Source organism: Cuculus canorus, chromosome 18 (assembly GCF_017976375.1).
Source record: "Cuculus canorus isolate bCucCan1 chromosome 18, bCucCan1.pri, whole genome shotgun sequence".
In the NCBI taxonomy this organism is placed as follows: Eukaryota; Metazoa; Chordata; class Aves; order Cuculiformes; family Cuculidae; genus Cuculus; species Cuculus canorus.
Window position 1 is genome coordinate 11,680,970 of NC_071418.1, and position 19,425 is coordinate 11,700,394.

Here is a 19,425-nt window from a genome sequence, read left to right on the forward strand (position 1 = left end):
CGGGATAGGGGAGTCGCTCTCGGGGGGGCGTCACTGCAAGCGGGGGGAGTCACTCCCGGGGTGGAGGGGTCGCTCCTAGGGGTGTCGTTCCCGTGATGGGGGTGTCACTCCCAGCGGGGGGATCATTCCCGAGATGGGGGACTCGCTCTCGAGGGAGGGGGTCGCTCCCGGGATGGAGGGGTCCCTCCCGAGCAGGGGTGTCACTCCGGGATGGAGGGGTCACTCCCAGCAGGGGGGATCACTCCCGGGATGTGGGGGTCGCTCCCGGGATGGGGGATCGCTCCCAGGCAGGGGTTGATGCTGCCGTGGAGAGAATGGTCTGTGGTCCCCCAGCCCGTTCTCAGGGACAGTGGGAAGCAGCGGGACCCCCCCTCCCCAGCTCAGCCCCTCGCCCCCTGGAGCCCTGCGAGGGGCTCTTGGCAGTCTGACCCCTAGCAGCTCTCCCTAGGGTAGGGCATTCCTGCATCCAGAAACAATCCTGGAGAAAGAGCCACTCTTAAGCCCTAGGGAGCAGAGTGCCTGTCACCCATGGGAGTGCAGAGAGCTGCAGAAAGGCTGTCCGGAGCACAGATCTCGGTATTGGAAACGGAGGAGGACCAGGGATGTGCTATGCTTCAAACAGTTCCATCTTTGTTAGACCCCAGATTGGACAGCCCAAGCCCCCACCAGCCCTGTGGAGAGGAGCAGGAAAGCAGTCTGCCTTTACCGGGAAATGCAATCGATCTGGCATCAGAAAAGGTGAAAATAGTATAATCTTAAAATAGTAAGTGGAGGGACATTCTTGTAGAGCAGGAGTTAAGCCTGCCTGGCTGCTGCAGCGGCATTTTTTGCTTTAGCAGGTCTGTATCCTCAGCTCTGAATTTCCCAGGTACATGGCACATGGATTTGTAATTTGCTTGCCATGTTGTTGTTTTATGCTTTTAATCTTTCAGCTACCCTTATGTACTCAGTCTCAGCTCTGTTCTCAGATTTCTACCTCCAGATGTTTTCTTTATTTAAATACCAGCAGTATCTTTAAGCCAGGAAAAGCCACAAAATTGAACGTAGCCCTCCACACACACACAACACTCGCCCTCTGGTATCTTTTCTGTCCTGGCACAGTTCAGCATCATCCTATCTTTTTCCTACACTGTCCCAATCATCATTTTGTTGCTGGCTGCACTGATCACTGGGACGGGTTATAGCAGGTTAGAGAGCTTGTCCAGCTGCCTGAGCAGAGGTGCAGCTGGAAACCAGTTAGTTTGTGCAAAGTCTGAACAGATGAATCAGTGTGTCCTCAGGAGCGCTTCAGGATCACTGGAACAGTTGGCATAAACAACCCGAGGACCTCATATTCCACTAGCGACAGCAAGAAAACAGGATGGATAAGGTTACTGAACTCTATCCCACTTCTTGAGAGAGAAGGCTGCCGTTCATGTCCCTCACAGGCTCGCGTGCTTCCAGGTTCCGCGCTCCCTCTGTAATGCGCTGGACCAGCTGATGCACTCAGGGTGACTGGATGTGATGCATGCATGAAGAATCCAAGGCAAACAGGAAGGCATGTTAGAGCTGCAGATCTCCAGGCCTTTGTCCAAAGAGGTGAAGCAAAGAAATTTCAATTTTGCCTGTCTTGGCTTTACTGAGCCCTTGTCAGTGCTCTTACTTCTGCTGGTCTGGTAACTCACGAGGTTTTGTTTCAGAGCACACTCATATGTCAGCCTTCTGAAGCCTGGTAAAACATTTGTATTCCCTCTGTCAGAATGGAGCAAGGTTGCTGCTGAGAAGGGCGTCCAGCTGTGTGAGGTTACAGCAGGACAGACTGCTTTCCTACTTCTGGACTCTTAAATCCAGTACAGTTTAACTCTGACATAAATCGAGAGAGCATTACAGTGCACACAAATTGCAGAGACTTTTATAGTGCTGTTCCTTAGCACGGGAGGCTCACTAAGTTTTAGTCTTACGATGAAAGCCCTCCTGCTTTGCATGGACTGGGCTCAGTACAAAAAGAAGCTCAGGGAAAGCTGTAAAAGAACTGAACTGCTACAGACACTGAGGACCGGGCATTTGTATTGGTAGGAGTAAGACACGTAGGAGACGAGCAGGAGAGTTTTTAATGATTGAGAATGATGTTGAGGGAGATCCTGTTTTCATTTAACACCTTTCAAAATGCAATATCCTGCATAGCCTGTTCCAGCATGTCCTAATGTTGTTCTATATGCAGAAATATATTGGACCATGCTGTACAACAACAGATGAGAGCTCTGAGATTCCCTAGCACTCTGCAAGGAGGAAGGCAGCTCCAAGACTTGCCCTTTTGATGTTTCCCTGGCAGAAACTGAGACAATCCCACCTGGAGGCCTGTACGAGGACCATGCCACTGGGATGTTTCCCCTTCATAGCCAGCTGTCATGCCTGATCAAAGCAACTCTGCAGCCCTGGCTCAGCTGAAGCTCCCCAGCTGGTTTCTTGGGTCTCGTGTCAATCAGCAGTGTCCACGTCCAGTGCAAGTTATCCAGATAAAATCCTGCTTCTGCAGAGTCACATTGCTGGCCTCACTTCTAACATCAGGGATGGGTGGGTGTAAGGGAACTCTGACCCGGCGAAAGAGCCTATTTAGAGCCTTCCTATGAACATAATGGGTTGAGCAATGCTGTGGCAGGAACTGCCCCTGGAATGTCCCAGGACTCGGCATGATCAGTAGCATGTACTGCTGGTACAGCCGGGAGGAAATCATCACTACTGTGATAAGCAGCTGTTCTGTATTGTATTTTGGGTGCTCACAGTTAATTTCTTATCCATTTGAAAGCAAAAAAAAAAAAAAAGAAGAAATGGGGTTTTCCGTGTTTTTGTGGAGAAACAAATGTCTGCATCATTATCTGTGTTGGAGGTGTGACAGAGCAAAAAATTGCACAATAGCAAGGATACCTACCTAAAGCAAACTGCTGGCTGCCCAAAAGAGGTGGGAGGGAAAGGCCGTTGTAGAGTTTGGTCACTGTAATCACTAATGAAATGCATTTTCTGAGGCGTTTTTAGCTTGGTGGACATCGCTTTGCAGAGGCTCACCTGGCAGATCTGCAGGCATCCTCTTGATCTGGACAGTGGCAGAAATCTGCATTGTTAAGGGAATTTTCAGCTATTCCCTAATGAGTTCCTCTTTCTCTGTAGCACTAATGAACTCCAGGTTGTAGTTACCTCCCCCTTCTCTCTCTCCTCATGCTTCTAATTTCAGATAAATATTTGAGATTAGAAGTGGCTCTGGGTATGAAATGTGACCCTTGACCTCTGAGCAGCTTTCTGATTATGACATGCCATTAAAAACCAGATTAATCTCTCTAATCCTGCAACTTGGAAATGTTCAGCTCAAATTACATCGGTGTCTTTTTAACAGGAGCAACATTTCTTTGAGGGATGTGTCACTTCAAATGCAAAATAGGAAACAGCTGCCTACTTCAGACATCAAATAGGAGCTACCCCCATCGAGGAACAAGACCAATTTTGGGGGCTCCGTGAAACCCAAAATGTATCTTTTAAAATAGAATGGCTTCTCCACTTCAGCACCTGAATAATCACTGGCATTAACATAACTACTTTAATTGTTTCTACTTCTTCATACCTTCTATGAAGGCATTAATTAGTGGAGGGGCAGGCTATGTTAATTCTGTCTCAGATACCTGCAGAGCTTTCAATCTTGACCATTTTAAAAACCAAGAAGAACTTGCACACCAGAGATATTTGTTGCACCCTTTGTAGGCAAAAGTGTGAAAGCTTTTAGAACAGTCTTGCCCTTGTGTCCTCATGCCTCTTAACATGTTTTACAGCAAAAGGCAATTAAAAAAGTAAGGAATTATAAGAAATACGTATCTAGGCTTGTGAGTGTTTCAGAGATGGTAACAGAAAACCATAGAGATTGTTTCTTAATAAGAGCTGGGAAACGCCAAGAAAGAAGGTCTAAACCAAACAAAATTAAGTACTTCTGTCATACAACAGAATTTGGCTGTGCATCCCTTGTGCCATGATTCTGTGGGTCCCAAAAGCTCAGACAGGCTCAAAACATGGCTGGACAAATTTGTGTAAGAAAAATCCATAGGTATGATGAGCTGTAAAGACAAAACCTCTGACTCAGGAGGTCGAGAAGATGCAGATTGCGGAAAACTGGAAGTTGATACTGGGGAAAAATACAATGGCAGCTCTGCTGCTGATCCCAGCTGCCATCAGAGGTAGAGATCCGATTGCCTTGGTGTGAGCCAGGGCAGCCATTCGTACTAAGAAGCTCTTCTCAGATGTGGGCTTCTCTCCTGCAAAAGCGCCTTGGCAGGCTGGTCATTCATAACCTCCTTGGGCAATGCTGGGTTTCAGAACATGAATGAGGTTCTTCCTAAGCTGAGATGGGGAGGATGGTGGCAATATCTCCATGTATTACTGTTTTGATTATATTCAGAAAGTTCCATAGATGTTTAGTGGTAAGGGGGAAAAATGTTCACATGGACAATGGATGGGGTGTTGATGTATGACTGGAAGTCCTTCAGCTGATGTGGACTGATGAGTTACTTGTTGGCTGTTCTGTGGTGACTGGCCATATATATACCCCTGATCCATCCCAGCTCTCAGAGTAACATACGTCAACTTAAACCTTTTTAATGTGTTTAGGGGTTGCAGACCTGCACTGGGATGCCAGGATCCTGAACGCTGTAGCTGTATGACAATGATGCTGCCCAGTGGAATAGACAGAACAAATGTAATGACATTTTAGTGTGATTTTTAAACAATAACAGGACATCCTTTATGACTTTTACTATATCTTATGGAGCAGTTGCAGTGACCTAGGAATCCACACGCATAAGCAAGGGGATGTCTCTCCATCATTAACGTTCCTGTCCTTCCTTTCTTTCTCTCCGTTCTCTCACGCTGCTGATATGGTCAGCCCGAGGAAGTGTTATCTTTTACAAAAGTGTATTTCCTTAAAAGGATCTTTTCCCTTTAGAAGGCAAGCAAAGCAGACATTTCTGTGGGCACTGGGGGTGGTGGTGGGGACTTAAACTTAACATATATGATAAATATAGAAGAAGTAGAGAAAATATTTTGTGTGTGGTAACAACTCAGGCTAAATAAATTCCAGTGGTTACCCAAACTAAAAGCTTTTTACGATAGCAAACAAAATAGACTGCAGTTCAATCTATGGGAACGCCTTCAGTGTTGAAAAGCTAGGCTTGGCTGCTAGGAGCGAAGGGAAAGGTTGTAAAGGGGATAAAGGGGGTATTTAGAGTAGGTATTAGAAAGAAGCCAAGTTCCTGGACTGCATCCAAAGAAGCGTAACCAGTGGGTCGAGGGAGGGGATTCTGCCCCTCTGCTCCATAACCATGAGACCCCACCTGGAGCCCCGTGTCCAGTCCTCCAGTCCTCAGCACAGGAAGGATGTGCATCTGTTACTCTAGAGTGAGTCCAGAGGAGGCCATGAAGATGGTAAGGCTGGAGCACCTCACGTATGAGGACAGTCTGAGAAAGTTGGGGTACTTCAGCCTGGAGAAGAGAAGGCTCTGGGGAGACCTCAGAATAGCTTCCAGTACTCAAAAGAGGTCTACGGGAAAGCTGGGAAGGGGCTCTATGAGGGAGTGCCGGGACAGGATGGTGGGGGTGGTTTTAAGATGAAAGAGGGGAGATTAGATGAGATCTTGGGAAGAAATGTTTTGCTGTGAGGGTGGGGAGGCCCTGGCGCAGATAGCCCAGAGCAGTGGTGGCTGCCCCATCCCTGAAGGGGTTCAAGGCCAGATTGGATGGGGCTTGAGCAACCTGATCCAGGTGTCCCTACCTGTGACAGGGTGGTTGGAACTGGATGGGCTTTGAGGACCCTTCCAATCCAAACCATACTATGATTCTATGAATGTTGTCCTTCTGGGACGTTGAATCCCAGTCTTCAGAATGAGAAGGATAAGAACCAAAACAAACCCCAACCCAAAGATTCTGATTTTTGTATGTATGTTCGTATGTATGTACTTCATGTTGGGATCCACTAGGAGCCATCTGGATCAGCATCAGGCACAAAGCCATGGTGCTCAGTGGATGCACGCACATCCCGACATTAATTTACCAAAAAAGGTGAGAATGGCTTAGGAACCTGCTTTAGAGTGAGTTACTCAATCATAATTTATTAACTAAGGAGTTAGATAGGCTCTGGAAATAGGATGATTTTAATTCACTGAATCACATCAAAGCTGGTTCTAGAAGTGTTTTAGGCAGATATCAGATGTGCTGTCCTAGATTGGGCAATCTCATAGTTTCCATTGGTTGGTGAGTCTTAGCCACTGAAGTATGGTTCTATGATCATGAATTAAGGAAGAAGATGAGCTTTGGAAACAGAACAGTTTTTTATTTACTGAATCACAGAGGGGCTGATTGCTAAAACTGTATTGAGCAGATACTGGATGTTTTTGTACTAGATTGGGCAATCTCATAGTTTCCATTGGTTGGTCAATCTTTTAACCACTAAGCATGTTTCTATGATCATGAATTAAGAACTTAGATGAGCTTCGGAAATAGAATGATTTTTAATTCACTGAATCATGGCACATCTGCTTGTTGAAACTGTGCTGGTTGTTAAAACTGTATTGAGCAGATATTGCATTTTTTTTTTTGTCCTAGATTGTGCAATCTCATCATTTCCATTGATTAGTGAGTCTTTTAACCACTGAGGCATGTTTCTATGATCACGAATTAAGGAGTTAGATAAGCTTTGGAAATAGAATGGTTTTTAATTCACCAAATCATGGTAGAGTTAAATCATCCTTAATTCACTGAATCACAGTAGTTATTAAATCTGTATTGAGCATATATTGGATGTTTTTGTCCTAGATTGTGCAATCTCATAGTTTCCATTGGTTGGTGAGTCTTTTACCAACTAAAGCATGTTTCTATGATCATGATTTATTAATTAAGGAGTTAGATGAGCTCTTGAAGTGGAATGCTTTTTAATTCAATGAATCATACAGAGAATAGCTGCTCTGCAGAGAAGGACTTGGGGGTGCTGGTCGATGAGAAGCTCGACATGAGCCAGCAACGTGCACTTGCAGCCCAGAAGGCCAACCGTGTCCTGGGCTGCACCAAAAGCAGTGTGGCCAGCAGGGCAAGAGGGGATTCTGCCCCTCTATTCCTCTCTTGTGAGACCTCATCTGGAGTGTTGTGTCCAGTTCTGGAATCCTCAACATAAGAAGGAGATGGAGCTGTTGGAACAGGTCCAGAGGAGGCTACAAAGATGATCTGAGGGCTGGAGCACCTTCCTTACGAGGACAGGCTGAGAGAGTTGGGGTTGTTCAGCCTGGAGAAGAGAAGGCTCCAAGGAGACCTTATAGCGACCCTCCAGTACCTGAAGGGGCTACAGGAAAGCTGGGGACGGACTGTTTATAAAAGCTTGTAGTTATAGGACAGGGGGGAATGCGTATAAACTGGAGAGGGGCAGATTTAGACTGGGCATAAGGAGGAATTTCTTCGCTATTAGAGTACTGAGGCCCTGGAACAGGTTGCCCAGAGCAGCGGTGGCTGCCTCATCCCTGGAGGTGTTCCAGGCCAGGTTGGATGGGCCTTGGGCAGCCTGATCCAGTGGGAGGTGTCCCTGTCCATGGCAGGGGGTGGAACTGGATGAACTTTAGGGTCTCTTCCAACCCAAACCATTCTATTGTTCTATGATTCCATGACAGGGCTGCTTGTTAACACTGTGTTATATCAGCTGTTTCTGTCCTAGATCTCATAGTATCCACTGATTAGTGAGTGTTTTGACCAATGAAGCATTCTTCGACGATATAAACTCGCGACCCTGTGCTGACAGCAACCCACACGCCTCCTCGAACCCGCACGGCGAGGGCGTGGCGGGGGCGGTGCCATTTTGCGCTCAGCTCCACCCCCGCGGGAGGGCGGGCGGCGGGGGCACGGCCGGACCGAATGGGGCGTGACATATACATAGTGGGAGTGGTTTAACCAAATATGGTGATGACCTGGCCACATGTAGGCGGTGCCATTTTGTGTTACGCACTGCCCCTCCTGCTGCGGCGGGAGGGAAGATGGCGGCGGCGACAGGCGGGGGCGGCGCCGCGGTGTCGGTGCTGGCCCCCAGCGGGCGGCGGGTCACGGTGCGGGTGGGGCCCGGTACGGTGCTGCTTCAGGTGGGTTTTGGGGATGGGCAGGGTAAGGGAGAGGGTGTATCCCGGTTAACCGATATCCGTACCGCCTCTCGTCTCTCCGCAGATCCTCGAGGAGGTGTGCAGGAAGCAGGGAGGCAGCCCCGGGGAGTACGGCCTGAAGTGAGTTTCAAGGGGGGGGCCTGTCTCCACATCGCTTTTACAGCCCCCTGGGAGAAGTCTGACCTGATGATGGCCGCGCTCCCGGTGGCCGCGCTCCTCAGGGCCCTTCCGCCAGGACCCGGGCTGCGTGTGGGGATCTGGCAGAGCCCCGGGGCCTGGAGCCACTCTCTATCCCGGTTCAGGCCTTGCCATAGCTCTTGAGGCCTCGCCTGAGGCTGTTGGGGAAGAAGAGGCACCGGGGAGACCTTAGAGCAGCTTCCAGTACTGAAAGGGGCTCCTGGAAAGCTGGGGAGGGACTTTTTACAAGAGTCTGGAGTGATAGGACAAGGGTGAATGGCTTTAAATTGGAAGGGGGAAGATGTAGATGAGACACTAGGAAGAAATTCTTCACTGTGAGGGTGGGTAGGCCCTGGCCCAGGTTGCCGAGAGCAGTGGTGGCTGCCCCATCTCTGGAGGTGTTCAAGGCCAGGCTGGATGGGGCTTGGAGCAGCCTGGTCCAGTGGGAGGTGTCCCTGCCCATGGCAGGGAGTGGAACTGTCTGGGCTTTAAGGTCACTTCCAACCCAAACCATGCTGTGATTCCTGGGAGACCGGGATCCAAGGCCACCGCTCTCCAGCTAAGTCTCTTCAATCAGACTGATCTCTTGGAATTTCTCCCTACCAAGTCCCCTTCAATTTTAGGGTTGGTACCAAGCTCCTGTGTAGCTTCTATAGAAATATCCCTCCCTAGACAGAACAGACCATGGACTGGTGGGACCCTTCCCCTCTCACCTCTGCATGGTGTCATAGCCAAGAGGTGGTTTGTCTTAAGTGGCAGTCAAAAAAAAGTACGTTTTCATTTGACATTGAACACAGCCTTGAATATATTTTCCTTGCCTGTGGAACTGGATGATCTTTAAGATCCCTTCCAAACCAAACAATTCTCTGATTTGGTGGTTCAGTTGCTGTTTATCTCTTGAAGCCTGAGGAGGAACATGTATTTGAGTATTTTGTCTGTGACCTCTACAAACTGCAGCTTTTTTGGTTTGCAAAACAGGTTTGTTCTTTTTGATGACTACTGAATTACCAGTTGTGCCTTGTTGAATCTGCTCTGTGGCTTCCAGTCAGCCTGCGGGTACCTTGGTGGAGCTTTGCGTTGTTGTCAGTCCCTGAAATGATCTGGTTGGGCCTGCATGGGATGGTTCCTGGTATCTTCATGGCCTCTGTTCTTCCTTAGGTTCCAGAGGAGTGTGCTGGATCTCTCTTTACAGTGGAGATTTGCCAGACTGCCCAACAATGCCAAACTGGAGATGGTGCCGGTCTCCAGTAGAGCGGGAATTGGAAACACGGTACGTCCGTTTCACAGCATGACTTGATCCCTTTGGTTATCTGTTGTGCTGGATGTGATCTCGTCAGATCTAATGAGCAAGAGTGTGGTTAGGCTTGGCCAGTGCTTGAGTAGGAGACCACCAGAAGGCTGACTGAGGTGTAGTTAATGGTAGTTTAATAGCTGGAAGTCTTTGCTTGCTGGTGGATCTCCAGCTGCCTGCTAGAGTATAGAGGGTTCTTTTGGAGAGCTGAAACCCCAAGAGTCATAAATGTGTGAGAAGTTAAACATCACTGATGACTTTGCTCGGCACTTGAGCTACTGACTGTGTTCACTTCCCTAATTTCTATTTCAGTTGCTGTTGTCTTCCTCTGGGTTTCAACTAAAATCTCTGATTCTTACAGAATCTCTAATTCTTTTGGCTCATTCTGAGAGCTGCGGTTCACAGTGTGTTCACATGGTTTTAGGATTTTTTGGCACTTGTGCAGCTGTGGAATGTCCCTGTTTAGTATAAATTTGCAAGGGGCTTACAAATGGCATGTTCTGTAGGAATTACCCTCCCATTTAGGAGATACAAAAATCTTTTGTGCATGTTGTTATAACAGCTGGAGGGATAATTTTGGAAACAATGCATAGGTGTTAATGAACATAAACACTTTGTGTGTGAAAAACAATATATGATCTTATTTAAGTAACTTGAAGATGAAAATTTATCGCTAGCACTTATCTCCTATCTTACTGACTTTTTCATGGAGTTTCCCAATTTTGGTGCACGTTTTAGGTCTGTTAGCGCTCATCTCTTAATGTCTGTCTGCTGAATTGTGTTAGTGGTGGTATTTTGTTATAAGCAATTGCTTTAGCTCTCACAAAATCCAGCTGCTATGTACATTGAAAAGTGAATGTCATAGTGGAGATTTTGGAATCTCTGCTCTCGTTCACTGTGGGTGAGTAGCGTAGTTTTTGGGGTCGCTGATGCCCAACTTTTTTCTGTAAAACTTCCACATGCTTTATTTTGGCACTAGTGTTTCCTTTCTGACTTTGTGGTAGAAAGAAGTTTGTGCTCCAAATGACATATTTTTTAAAAAAAAATTACCGCAAGTTGGTGACGTCTGCATAAAATTTTCAGTTAAAAAAAATTTGTGATGGGATGGAGTTTGTCTTCCAGTGGGAAGAGTTTCTGTTAAAATGGTGTGGTGCTGACTTTACCTGACGTTTGCATCCAGTTTGGGAGGTGTTGTACTGAAAGAAAACAGCAATGATGTTTTTTTTTCCCAGAGGGTACATGCACAGTATTAGAAAGGATGAGGAGCATGGCTGTAGGAGAGGGATTATAACATGGAATTGCTGCTTTACATCACAAAAGAAAAGAGCGAATGGAAGTTGAAGTTGTCACTGTTGAGTTGTATTCCAGCAGAGGAATCCACAGAAGCAAGGCTTCCCTTGCAGTGCTGGCCGGTGTTTTATGGAGTTGAGAAGAGGTAGCAAATGTGCCTGTGGAGGTTGCGGTCTGAGCAGAGCTACTGTTCTGTAGACAAAGAGCAGAGATTTCACTTGGAGGAATTTTGCAGGCAGTATAAGAAGATACTTTGTACAAAATATAATTGACCAAAAGAATTCGCTGGCACAGGGAACTAGTGTCTAATAGTGCAGGAAGTTTAAAACAGCAATAACCCTGACCAGACCTGACACCACTTTACACCCTTAGTGTAGCAGCAGTTGAGATGCAGAACCAGTCCTGCAGGCTGGCTGCAGTAACATTGCGATGTGTTTGTTTCTGTGCCTTTTGTTGTTGCTCTTTTATTGAAATAATGGCATAGAAGTAGGTATGCTTCCCTGCAGTGTGGCACGTCGGCGTACACCTACATACAGAGTACAGGTTTTGATAAGTCATGAATTTGTTCAGCAAATCTTATTTTTAAAACAGAATGCTTTTGCATTTGCCTTCACAAGTCAAAATGGTTGATTCTTGTAAGACAATTCTTCAGTGAAAAAAGGAAAAGGTTCCTTGTGCAATAGCAGGTGATCTTGGGGTACCACCAGTGTGGTTCCAGGGTTAAAGCTGTTGACCTTTTGTTCCTGTGTTTGTAAACTTAGAAGGTAATTGGCACTGATCTCTCTCTTACTTTGTATAGAGCCTGGGATTTTTCAATTGAATGAATAGGACTTTCGTGACATGCTCAGCTTTGAACTGTTGCCCAAAACCTGATGCAACTGGTAGTTTGAGTTTCTGAGCTGGATTCTTACAGAATGGTGATGTCAGCTGTCATCACTCTGTTTTAGTGTGGAATAATCTAAGGCGTCTCCGTCGTAAGAGCAACCAGGAGGTTGTGTTAATGGTAGGATGAAACAGCTCAGTTCTGTTGGCTACTTGTTGACGATGCTACAGCTTCCTTTGTGTAGAGAAATTCCTGTCACCAGCAGATCACAATTTGCAGTCCTGCAAGGACTGGTAAGAGCTGAGGCAGATGACAGATGACAAACATATTCCACTGAGGAAATCACGGTCGATTGGCAGAGTGTGTGGTGTCTGTTTTTTCTCATATCTCTCTCTCCTACCCCTCATGCTCTCACACACGTCACACACATGATGCACTGAGATTGTTGTTAGGAACACATGAAAACATAGAATGAAACCAAGCTGCTGTTGATGTCCTAGGCTTATGTCCTTCTCAGACTTTGGAATAAAGCCAGTTTCTGTGGGCTTCAGAAAGCCGCGGCTGGCTAGAGACATCAGGTGCTATCTAATAGGGACTTTTTTCACTTTTCTTTAGCTGGGTGAGCTAGTTGGGAAAGTGTAGAATCAGATGTTTTGAAAAAGAAGGCTGATTCTCTAGAAGGTAAAGGTGACACCTGCAGTGCTCTGCCATTCTCTGTCAGTTGCTAGATTTTTCCCTTGGGACCATCATGAGCTTGAATTTTTTTCAGGACTCCTCTCGGTGTGTTTGTTTTAGAAATGCCTTGGGTACTTGGATTTTTTTTTTTTTTTTCCCCTTTTTTGGTAGCAGTTCTCTGAAGTATCATTAGCAGGTGCTCATGCAGGCCCTGCATAATGTGAGTGTTCACGTTCCCAATTGGAAAAGGCCTGTTAGAACAGGTGGCTGACTGTCCTTTGCCTTTTTCTGCAGGTGTTTAAGAACTTGATGACTTAATGACCAGAATTATTTTTGAGGTTTTTGATTAATTCACTCTTAAATTGTTTGTCAGAATGTATTTAGGAAGCATTAGTGAGTTGCAAGTTACACATGGGGTCTTTTCGAACTGGTAATAGTTGGTCAGGTCTTCAGTAAGATAGATTTTAACAGTGTTTATTGTTTCTCTCTGTGATGTACAAATATTCTGTTTGTTCTGCCTCAGGGCAGTTGTTCTGCAAATCGATGCTTATGTCAACAGAGCTCTGGGTCAGTGTTTTAGTTTATGCAGCTGCATCAATCCTCTCTGGGTTATTGGAATTCATTTTATATAGCTGCAAATACCCTTGCTGTAAAGTTCTGGCTGGTGAAAATCAGAACGTCTCAGCTGCTCAAGGTGAGACGTGATTTGGGACACTTGCATTGGCGTTTGTCTAAGTATGTTTCAATTCAGGATACGGCAGGGAAGAGGGGCTCAAGAAAGCTGGTTAATGTTCAAGATGGTCTCCTCCGTGTTGCAGAGTGGTCCATTCCACTGAATAGGAAGCCAGACAAAAATGCCAGGATGCCTGAACAGAAGCTCCTGGCCAAACTCAAACACAAAAAGGAATTGTGCAGAGAGTGAGAGTGAGGATGGGTAAGCTGGGAGGAATAGAGAGACCTTGTCTGAGCATCCAGGGATGAAGTTAGGAAAGCTTAAGCCCAGCTGGAATTGAATCTGCCCAGGGATGTCAAAGGCAACAAAAAAGGCTTTTTTGAGTATGTAGGTAACAAAAGGAAGGCTGGGGAACGTGCTTATCAAGGCTGGAGCTGTGGTTACACAGGACATGGGAAAGGCTGAATGTCTTTTTTGCCTCAGTCTTTAGTAGCAAAGCCAGCCGTCAGGAGTCTGAAGTCCCAGAGACCAAGGGCAGAGGCTGGAGCAAGGAAGACACCTTCTTTGGCGGAAGACCATCCGGTCAGGGAATATTTGAGCAATATAATAATACTGTGGGTCGGCCTCACCTCGATTCCTGGGAAGGTGATGGAGCAGCTAATCCTGGAAACCATTTGCAGGCATGTGAAGGACAGGAAAATCATCAGGAGAGGCCAGCATGGGTTCACCAGGGGAAATCGTGCTTGACCAACTCAGTAATCTGCTATGGTAAAATGACTGGCCTGGTAGGCGAGGGGAATGCAGTGGATATTGTCTGCCGGGACTTCAGTCCAGCCTCTGATGTGGTATCTTCTGAGATCCTCATAGATAATACTTGTGTTGGTAGCAGAATAGAACTATTCTAGGTGTTAAATTCTAGAATAATAATTTGCATACACCCCTGCATTTTTAAGTAATCCTTTGCAACCAGTGTTTAGAAAGAAGTAGTGGGTTTTTTTTGGTTTTTTTTTTGGGTAGTTGGTTCTTGAGATCATTGAAATACTGAAAAAAGTTGTGAAGAAAAAGTTTTCTTTCATTTTCCAGGTTAATTCAATGTGTTTCTCCTGTAGGTTCGGATTGCGTTACAGTTGGATGATGGCTCCCGTTTACAGGACACCTTCCTCTGTCAACAGACTTTGTGGGAACTTCTAAATCATTTTGAAAATATCAGGTGAGCAATGCAGTGAGAAAATATATGTTTAGATAGATCTCTGCGTGCCAGTAGCAGTTTGTTGTTGCAGTGATCCAGCTGAATCCTGCAGATTTGTAGAATTTGCATTTATTTGATCGTGTTTTTCCCTTTACAACACAGCTGTTTTCCTTTTCCCTGGTCTTGCAGATTTGATACTCTGTAGTTTCTCTGGTTTTTTTAATCCTGGAGTAGTGCTCCTGGTTCAGGGCATAACCTGATAACGGACTGCTAAGGCCAGGAAGAACTCTTGAGTGGATATGTTGCTGCAACTGCCTTTTACACAAACTTGTTTGAAGCCAAATTACTGGCCAGAGCTGAGATGGTCTTGCTCACTACTGTTTCTGTGCTGTGGTTCTGTGTGGTTGAGGGGGCTCTTCCTTAGGCAAGGTGCTGTTGCTTTCAAGGCTTGCTGTTTTTGCAGGTTCTTCAAGGTAGTCTGCGGCTCTCAGCAGGCTGATGTGGAATCTTCAACAGAGTGATTAGAACCTGCTTAAATGGAAAAATTTCTGTTTCTACATTTATTGAATATATACATGGGTTAGAAATCTTGTTACAGTCCCAGTCCAGTGCTTGCTTTTGCCTTAAAGTACTGTATTGTTTTGAAATGTCAGGTTAATAAACTTTTCTCCAAAGACAGTTCTTTTTTTTTTTTTGTCATGGCGTGGAGGATGAAGCCTTGAAGCTGCGACAGCTGTTCTATTCTGGACAGAGTTTCCAAATTTCATTTTTTTCTATTGTAGTTGGCTTTACCTTTCTCTTGATAAAATGCTTTTTTCATATCCTGTATTTCTATCTTGTTCTTTTTCTTATATTCCTTGCTTTCTGCTTGTTGCTTTGTTCTGTTTGAATGTCCTGCTCATCTGTAGAGGTGCTGTTATATGCTATGATGCAAACCTAAACTATTTTTGTTAATTTATGAATTAAAATTGGATTAAATGCTCATCTAAAGAGTTTCAGTTTCAAAACTTGTGACGTCTCTGAGGCTGTGGTGGTGGAAAAGCTGTGGAGAGAATAGTTGGTGGTAAGTGGGTGGTACGGTAGCATTCAGAGAAGCTCAGCCTTTTTAGGTACAGTGATGGATGCAGAATTATGGGTTGTCACCTGCTGGCTGAGCCATGGTAGTTGACTGGTTACAGATATGTGTTAGTACTAGACTAACATGTACTAGCATGAATTACTTTTAACTGCACTTTAAGGTTGCTTGTTCTATATTGCAGTTGCAGTAGCCTAAGCAACATCATTCTAGGGTTGACTGGCTGATGTTATCTGATTAAGTCAGGCTTGCACGGTTGAATTGTGTGACTGGAGTTGCTCCAAAGCTGTTTCCAGGGTGAAGAAACCAATTCTTCCAGCCTCTCAGGGATGTGTCATTAGTTTTCTGCTAGCCTAGCTCCCCGACTGGCCCGTAACAAGATCAAGGGAGTGACTTCTGCTGCTCCAGGGGAGGGAGTTTGGATCAGGGGCATCTTCTGTTTAGCAGGAGGGGACTGAACAGTTGGTGCTTGCTTTCCACCCTCCCATGTAACTGCTCTCACACCATTTGTGCAGGTTTGTGGGAGATTCACTTACGTAGCTGATTCGGCTGGAAAATAGTATTTTCCCCATATCATCTCTCAGGTAGATGTTCCCTAACCTAATGCAGGTTGTCTTTCGTGGGCAGTAACGACAAGTGTAGCATGTTTGGAAGCAAGAATCCAAAAGGAGGAAGCAGCAGTTGGGTAGGAATGGCGTATATCTGTTTTTCTACTCGACTTTCTGTATCGTCAAACCACAATTTGGGGAAATGCTTGAGGCAGTCTAGTGACTCTAAGTTGATATGAATGAGTTTTAGTTCTATCGTTCTCTTTTAATCCTTAATGTTCAGGAGCCAGGTCTACACTGTGGCCTTTAGTCAAGTCAGAAGGGACAGCCTTCACGTAAATGCAAGAGAGAAAAGAATTCTTTTGCTTTTGATTGAGGGAAAGGGTAGACAAGAAAAGCCAGGTTTAATTTTCGTAGTTGTTTTAAGACCTCTCTTGTACCTCACTACATACTTGGTGCTGTCTGGGAGAAGAGTGTTAGAGTTTGTGAACTGCTGGACTGGTGGGGGTGGTAATTGTGGATGGCGACAAATAACCTTTATGGCTTTTATGCACATTAGTGGATTATTTCTTTGGTTTAAATGTTGAACTTTTTATATGATTTTACTCCTTTGGAGTGGTTTTATTTGTTACGGGATATTGTAATACTAATAGTTAATGTGAATGCTGCTCTTGTTAAGATTCTAACTGCTGCAGTGTGCTAAGCATTATTAACTTCAGTTCATAAGACATAGCTGTTCTTTTCTGCCTTCTTGAAGCTGAACTCAGATATTTGGGTGGACTTTGCAAACTTAAGTTCAATGAGCAGCAAAGATGTGACAGTCACAACATGCGCTGGGCCTATAGCGATCTGTATGGGCTGTGCCGCTCTTCAGCATGTAGTGACTTGCTTGACTAACTAGTCGTCTGGTTGTATACTTTTGCTGAATCCTTCTTTCCACTTTACAACTGGAGACGTTTTCCTGGAATGCTCAACCGCTCTAAGTGCGTGAGGGGAAGTATTCTAAATCCACTGGAATTTCCCCTGGGTTTCCAGCGTCCATCTTGGCTAATTGGGTCTGAAGAAGGTCTGGAAGCTATTGTGAGGCTGCTCCTCCTCTCAGCGTGCGGCAGTCCTTGCACAAGATGTTTACAGGCCCTGTCAGATCACTACATGAAGGAATCCAATCTGCTCGCCGTTCCCCTTCTGAAGAACAGCACATCAAAGAAATGACAGTGTGTTTGATGTGTGTGCTTGCCTCAGTGAATGCATGTAATGGATTAACAGCAGCTGGAGGAGGAGCCTGTTGACTTCCAAGAGTTATACAAAAATAAGTCTCTAGGGGATCTTTGCTTGGAGTCTGTTCTGCAGAGCCTGGTTGAGGGCAGGAGCCTTGTGTACTGTTTTAGCACTAGGCCTAGGAGAACGCATCCTCTGTCTCCTGCTCTTGATTGTCTGGCAACTTCAGGAGCTTTGTGGACTTACACATAGAAGTGATTGCAGTATAGGCGCTCAGAGAGTTTTGACAGTGATTCTGACTTTGTTTCTTTTATGGTATTGTTCATTAAGTTTAGATATTTTCCATTCATTTTTAGCAGGCTCCTCAATCCAGAGAGTTGCTTGACTTGATAAAGCAGTTTTGCAAAGGTGTATGAAACTAGATTATGCAAGTCAAGTGGGTATCCTCTCTTATGGATCTGCGTGGTGAGGATGTGTGTGATTCTTTTCCCTGTCCATCTCGTGCCTCAACTTTTTTTCTCATAATTGCAGTCATCCACCTTTCCTGACAGGCAGCTTGAAGGTCAAGCTTTTATTCCACTGGACTGTTCAGTTTGCCTTATGTTTGATTCTGTACAATTTCCTCCACGTCTCATAAGTCCTTTATCTTTTGTGCACTTTTATCGAGGATTCCTGTAGAGATACAGCCGATCCCAGTTGGAAGCAAAACCCATTGAAAGTAAGGCAAGGGTGAGTAGCTCTCCTGGATTGTCTGGAAAAGCCTGAGCACAGGCAACCTGCTATGGAGTGCTAAAAGTAGTCTCTTGTGTGCTGTCTGTTCCAATTTTCCAGTTTAGAGACAAGATGTTTTTTCTGCATCTCCTCATCAAGCATTGGCCTTTTGAACCTACTTGGTTTTTGCTGTGAAAGGAGTGAGGGAGGTTGGAGCCTGGGTCTTGGATCACAAGATTATGCTTGTTCTGTATCAGGAACTTAATCTCTTGGTTCTTGCAGAGTGTTGTGTATGGCTTTCTGTCCCTGACAGAACAACTAACTGCAGAACCACAAATGGTGGCAGACCTATTCTGGTGTTTCATCTTGAGTTGGAAAGTTAACTCTGTTTCGTAATCTGAAGTTTGAACATAATAACTCTGTCTGTCACTTTCTGTGCAGCAGGATTTTGTGTGGAGCCCGGGAGAAGTGTTCTTGAAGAATGGTAGCTCAGGACTATGAACCCCTTATGATCTGCTGCAGCTACTCTGGCAGTTGTTCTCAGTGTCTGACTTCCCTAAACCAGGTCTGACCCTCAGGACTGGTTTCACAGGTTGCTTGGTTTGGAATAGCCAGCTCTAGCCAATGGAGCTTCTCTGTGTCATTGTGACTTGCCTTGTCCCATATCTCCATACTGTTGCACACTTTATTTAGATCATAACGGGAGATAGACTGATACAACTGAACCAAACAGGCATTTCAGTTCTGCTCTGTGCTTAACAGATTTGCTTCCCCAGATACTCCATCTGGAACTCTGGTGTGCTCTTGATGATTATTCGCGGACTGAGTATTGTGATTTTCCACATGGCTCTCTCAATCCTGAGTTACTTCTGGTTCTGGCTACTCCACTTGCATTTCATGGAAGTTGAGTTTATTAGTCTTAAATGTAAAAGTCCTGAATCAATTTTCCCAGACCTTAATGGTTATTTCCCTTCGCTTTCTACCCTGGTTGATTCCTTCCCTGTTCAGTTTGTCATTTTGTGCTGGGCTAAATAGATTAATGTTAAAATTTTATATGAGACATTGATTGTATATATTTTTTTTAAGCTGCTCATCCATGACGTATTTTGGACATAGCAGACTGCATAAGATAATATTGGCAAAGCTGCTGTTCTTAAGTAACCTTGAACATTATGGTGATGTTTAAGATGATTGGAACCGCTGCACTGAAAGTAGTGAGATGTGTTTGGGTATGCAGGCTCTTGTCTTCTGCTGTGCAAGCAGATTGCTGAAGTGCTAAGGATTATATTCTTTCCTTCTTACCTGAGCAGAAAATGTCACCCAAGTCTTAGGGTGGCCTTTCCATAACAGTTGTTACAATAATCTTTGGGCTGGGTTTGTTCCATGCATGTTTGGACCTGTGAGTGTTTCCAGCAGCAGTGGTCAGCGTGACCACAGCACAGTTGCACCATGTAACGTACAGAGTCACTTCAGAGTTGGGCGCTTGGTTACCTGAATGGATGTTGACTGTTATTTAAGAGATCCTTTTCCTACTTAAACCCCAGAGATAACTTTGGTAATATTACATCCTAAAATACAGATGTTTAAATGAAGTGCTACTGAAGGCAT

General features: G+C 45.3%; 1 protein-coding gene across 7 annotated transcripts in view; it reads left to right on the forward strand.

The window, feature by feature from the left end:
• The first annotated feature begins 284 nt into the window (after window positions 1-284).
• The window catches only part of ASPSCR1 (ASPSCR1 tether for SLC2A4, UBX domain containing), a 50,076-nt gene continuing 30,935 nt past the window's right edge, over window positions 285-19,425 (forward strand). For 2 of the 7 annotated variants that reach the window (XM_054083595.1, XM_009559010.2), the window contains exons 1-4: window positions 8,000-8,129; window positions 8,212-8,267; window positions 9,483-9,594; window positions 14,186-14,286. In XM_054083595.1, the coding sequence (XP_053939570.1) occupies window positions 8,028-8,129; window positions 8,212-8,267; window positions 9,483-9,594; window positions 14,186-14,286 (371 nt within the window). In that variant the 5' untranslated portion in view covers window positions 8,000-8,027. Of the gene's footprint in view, window positions 739-7,999; window positions 8,130-8,211; window positions 8,268-9,482; window positions 9,595-14,185; window positions 14,287-17,784; window positions 17,836-19,425 lie in introns of those variants that run through there. The other 5 variants (XM_054083597.1, XR_008452908.1, XM_054083592.1 and 2 more) reach the window with 5 other exon arrangements.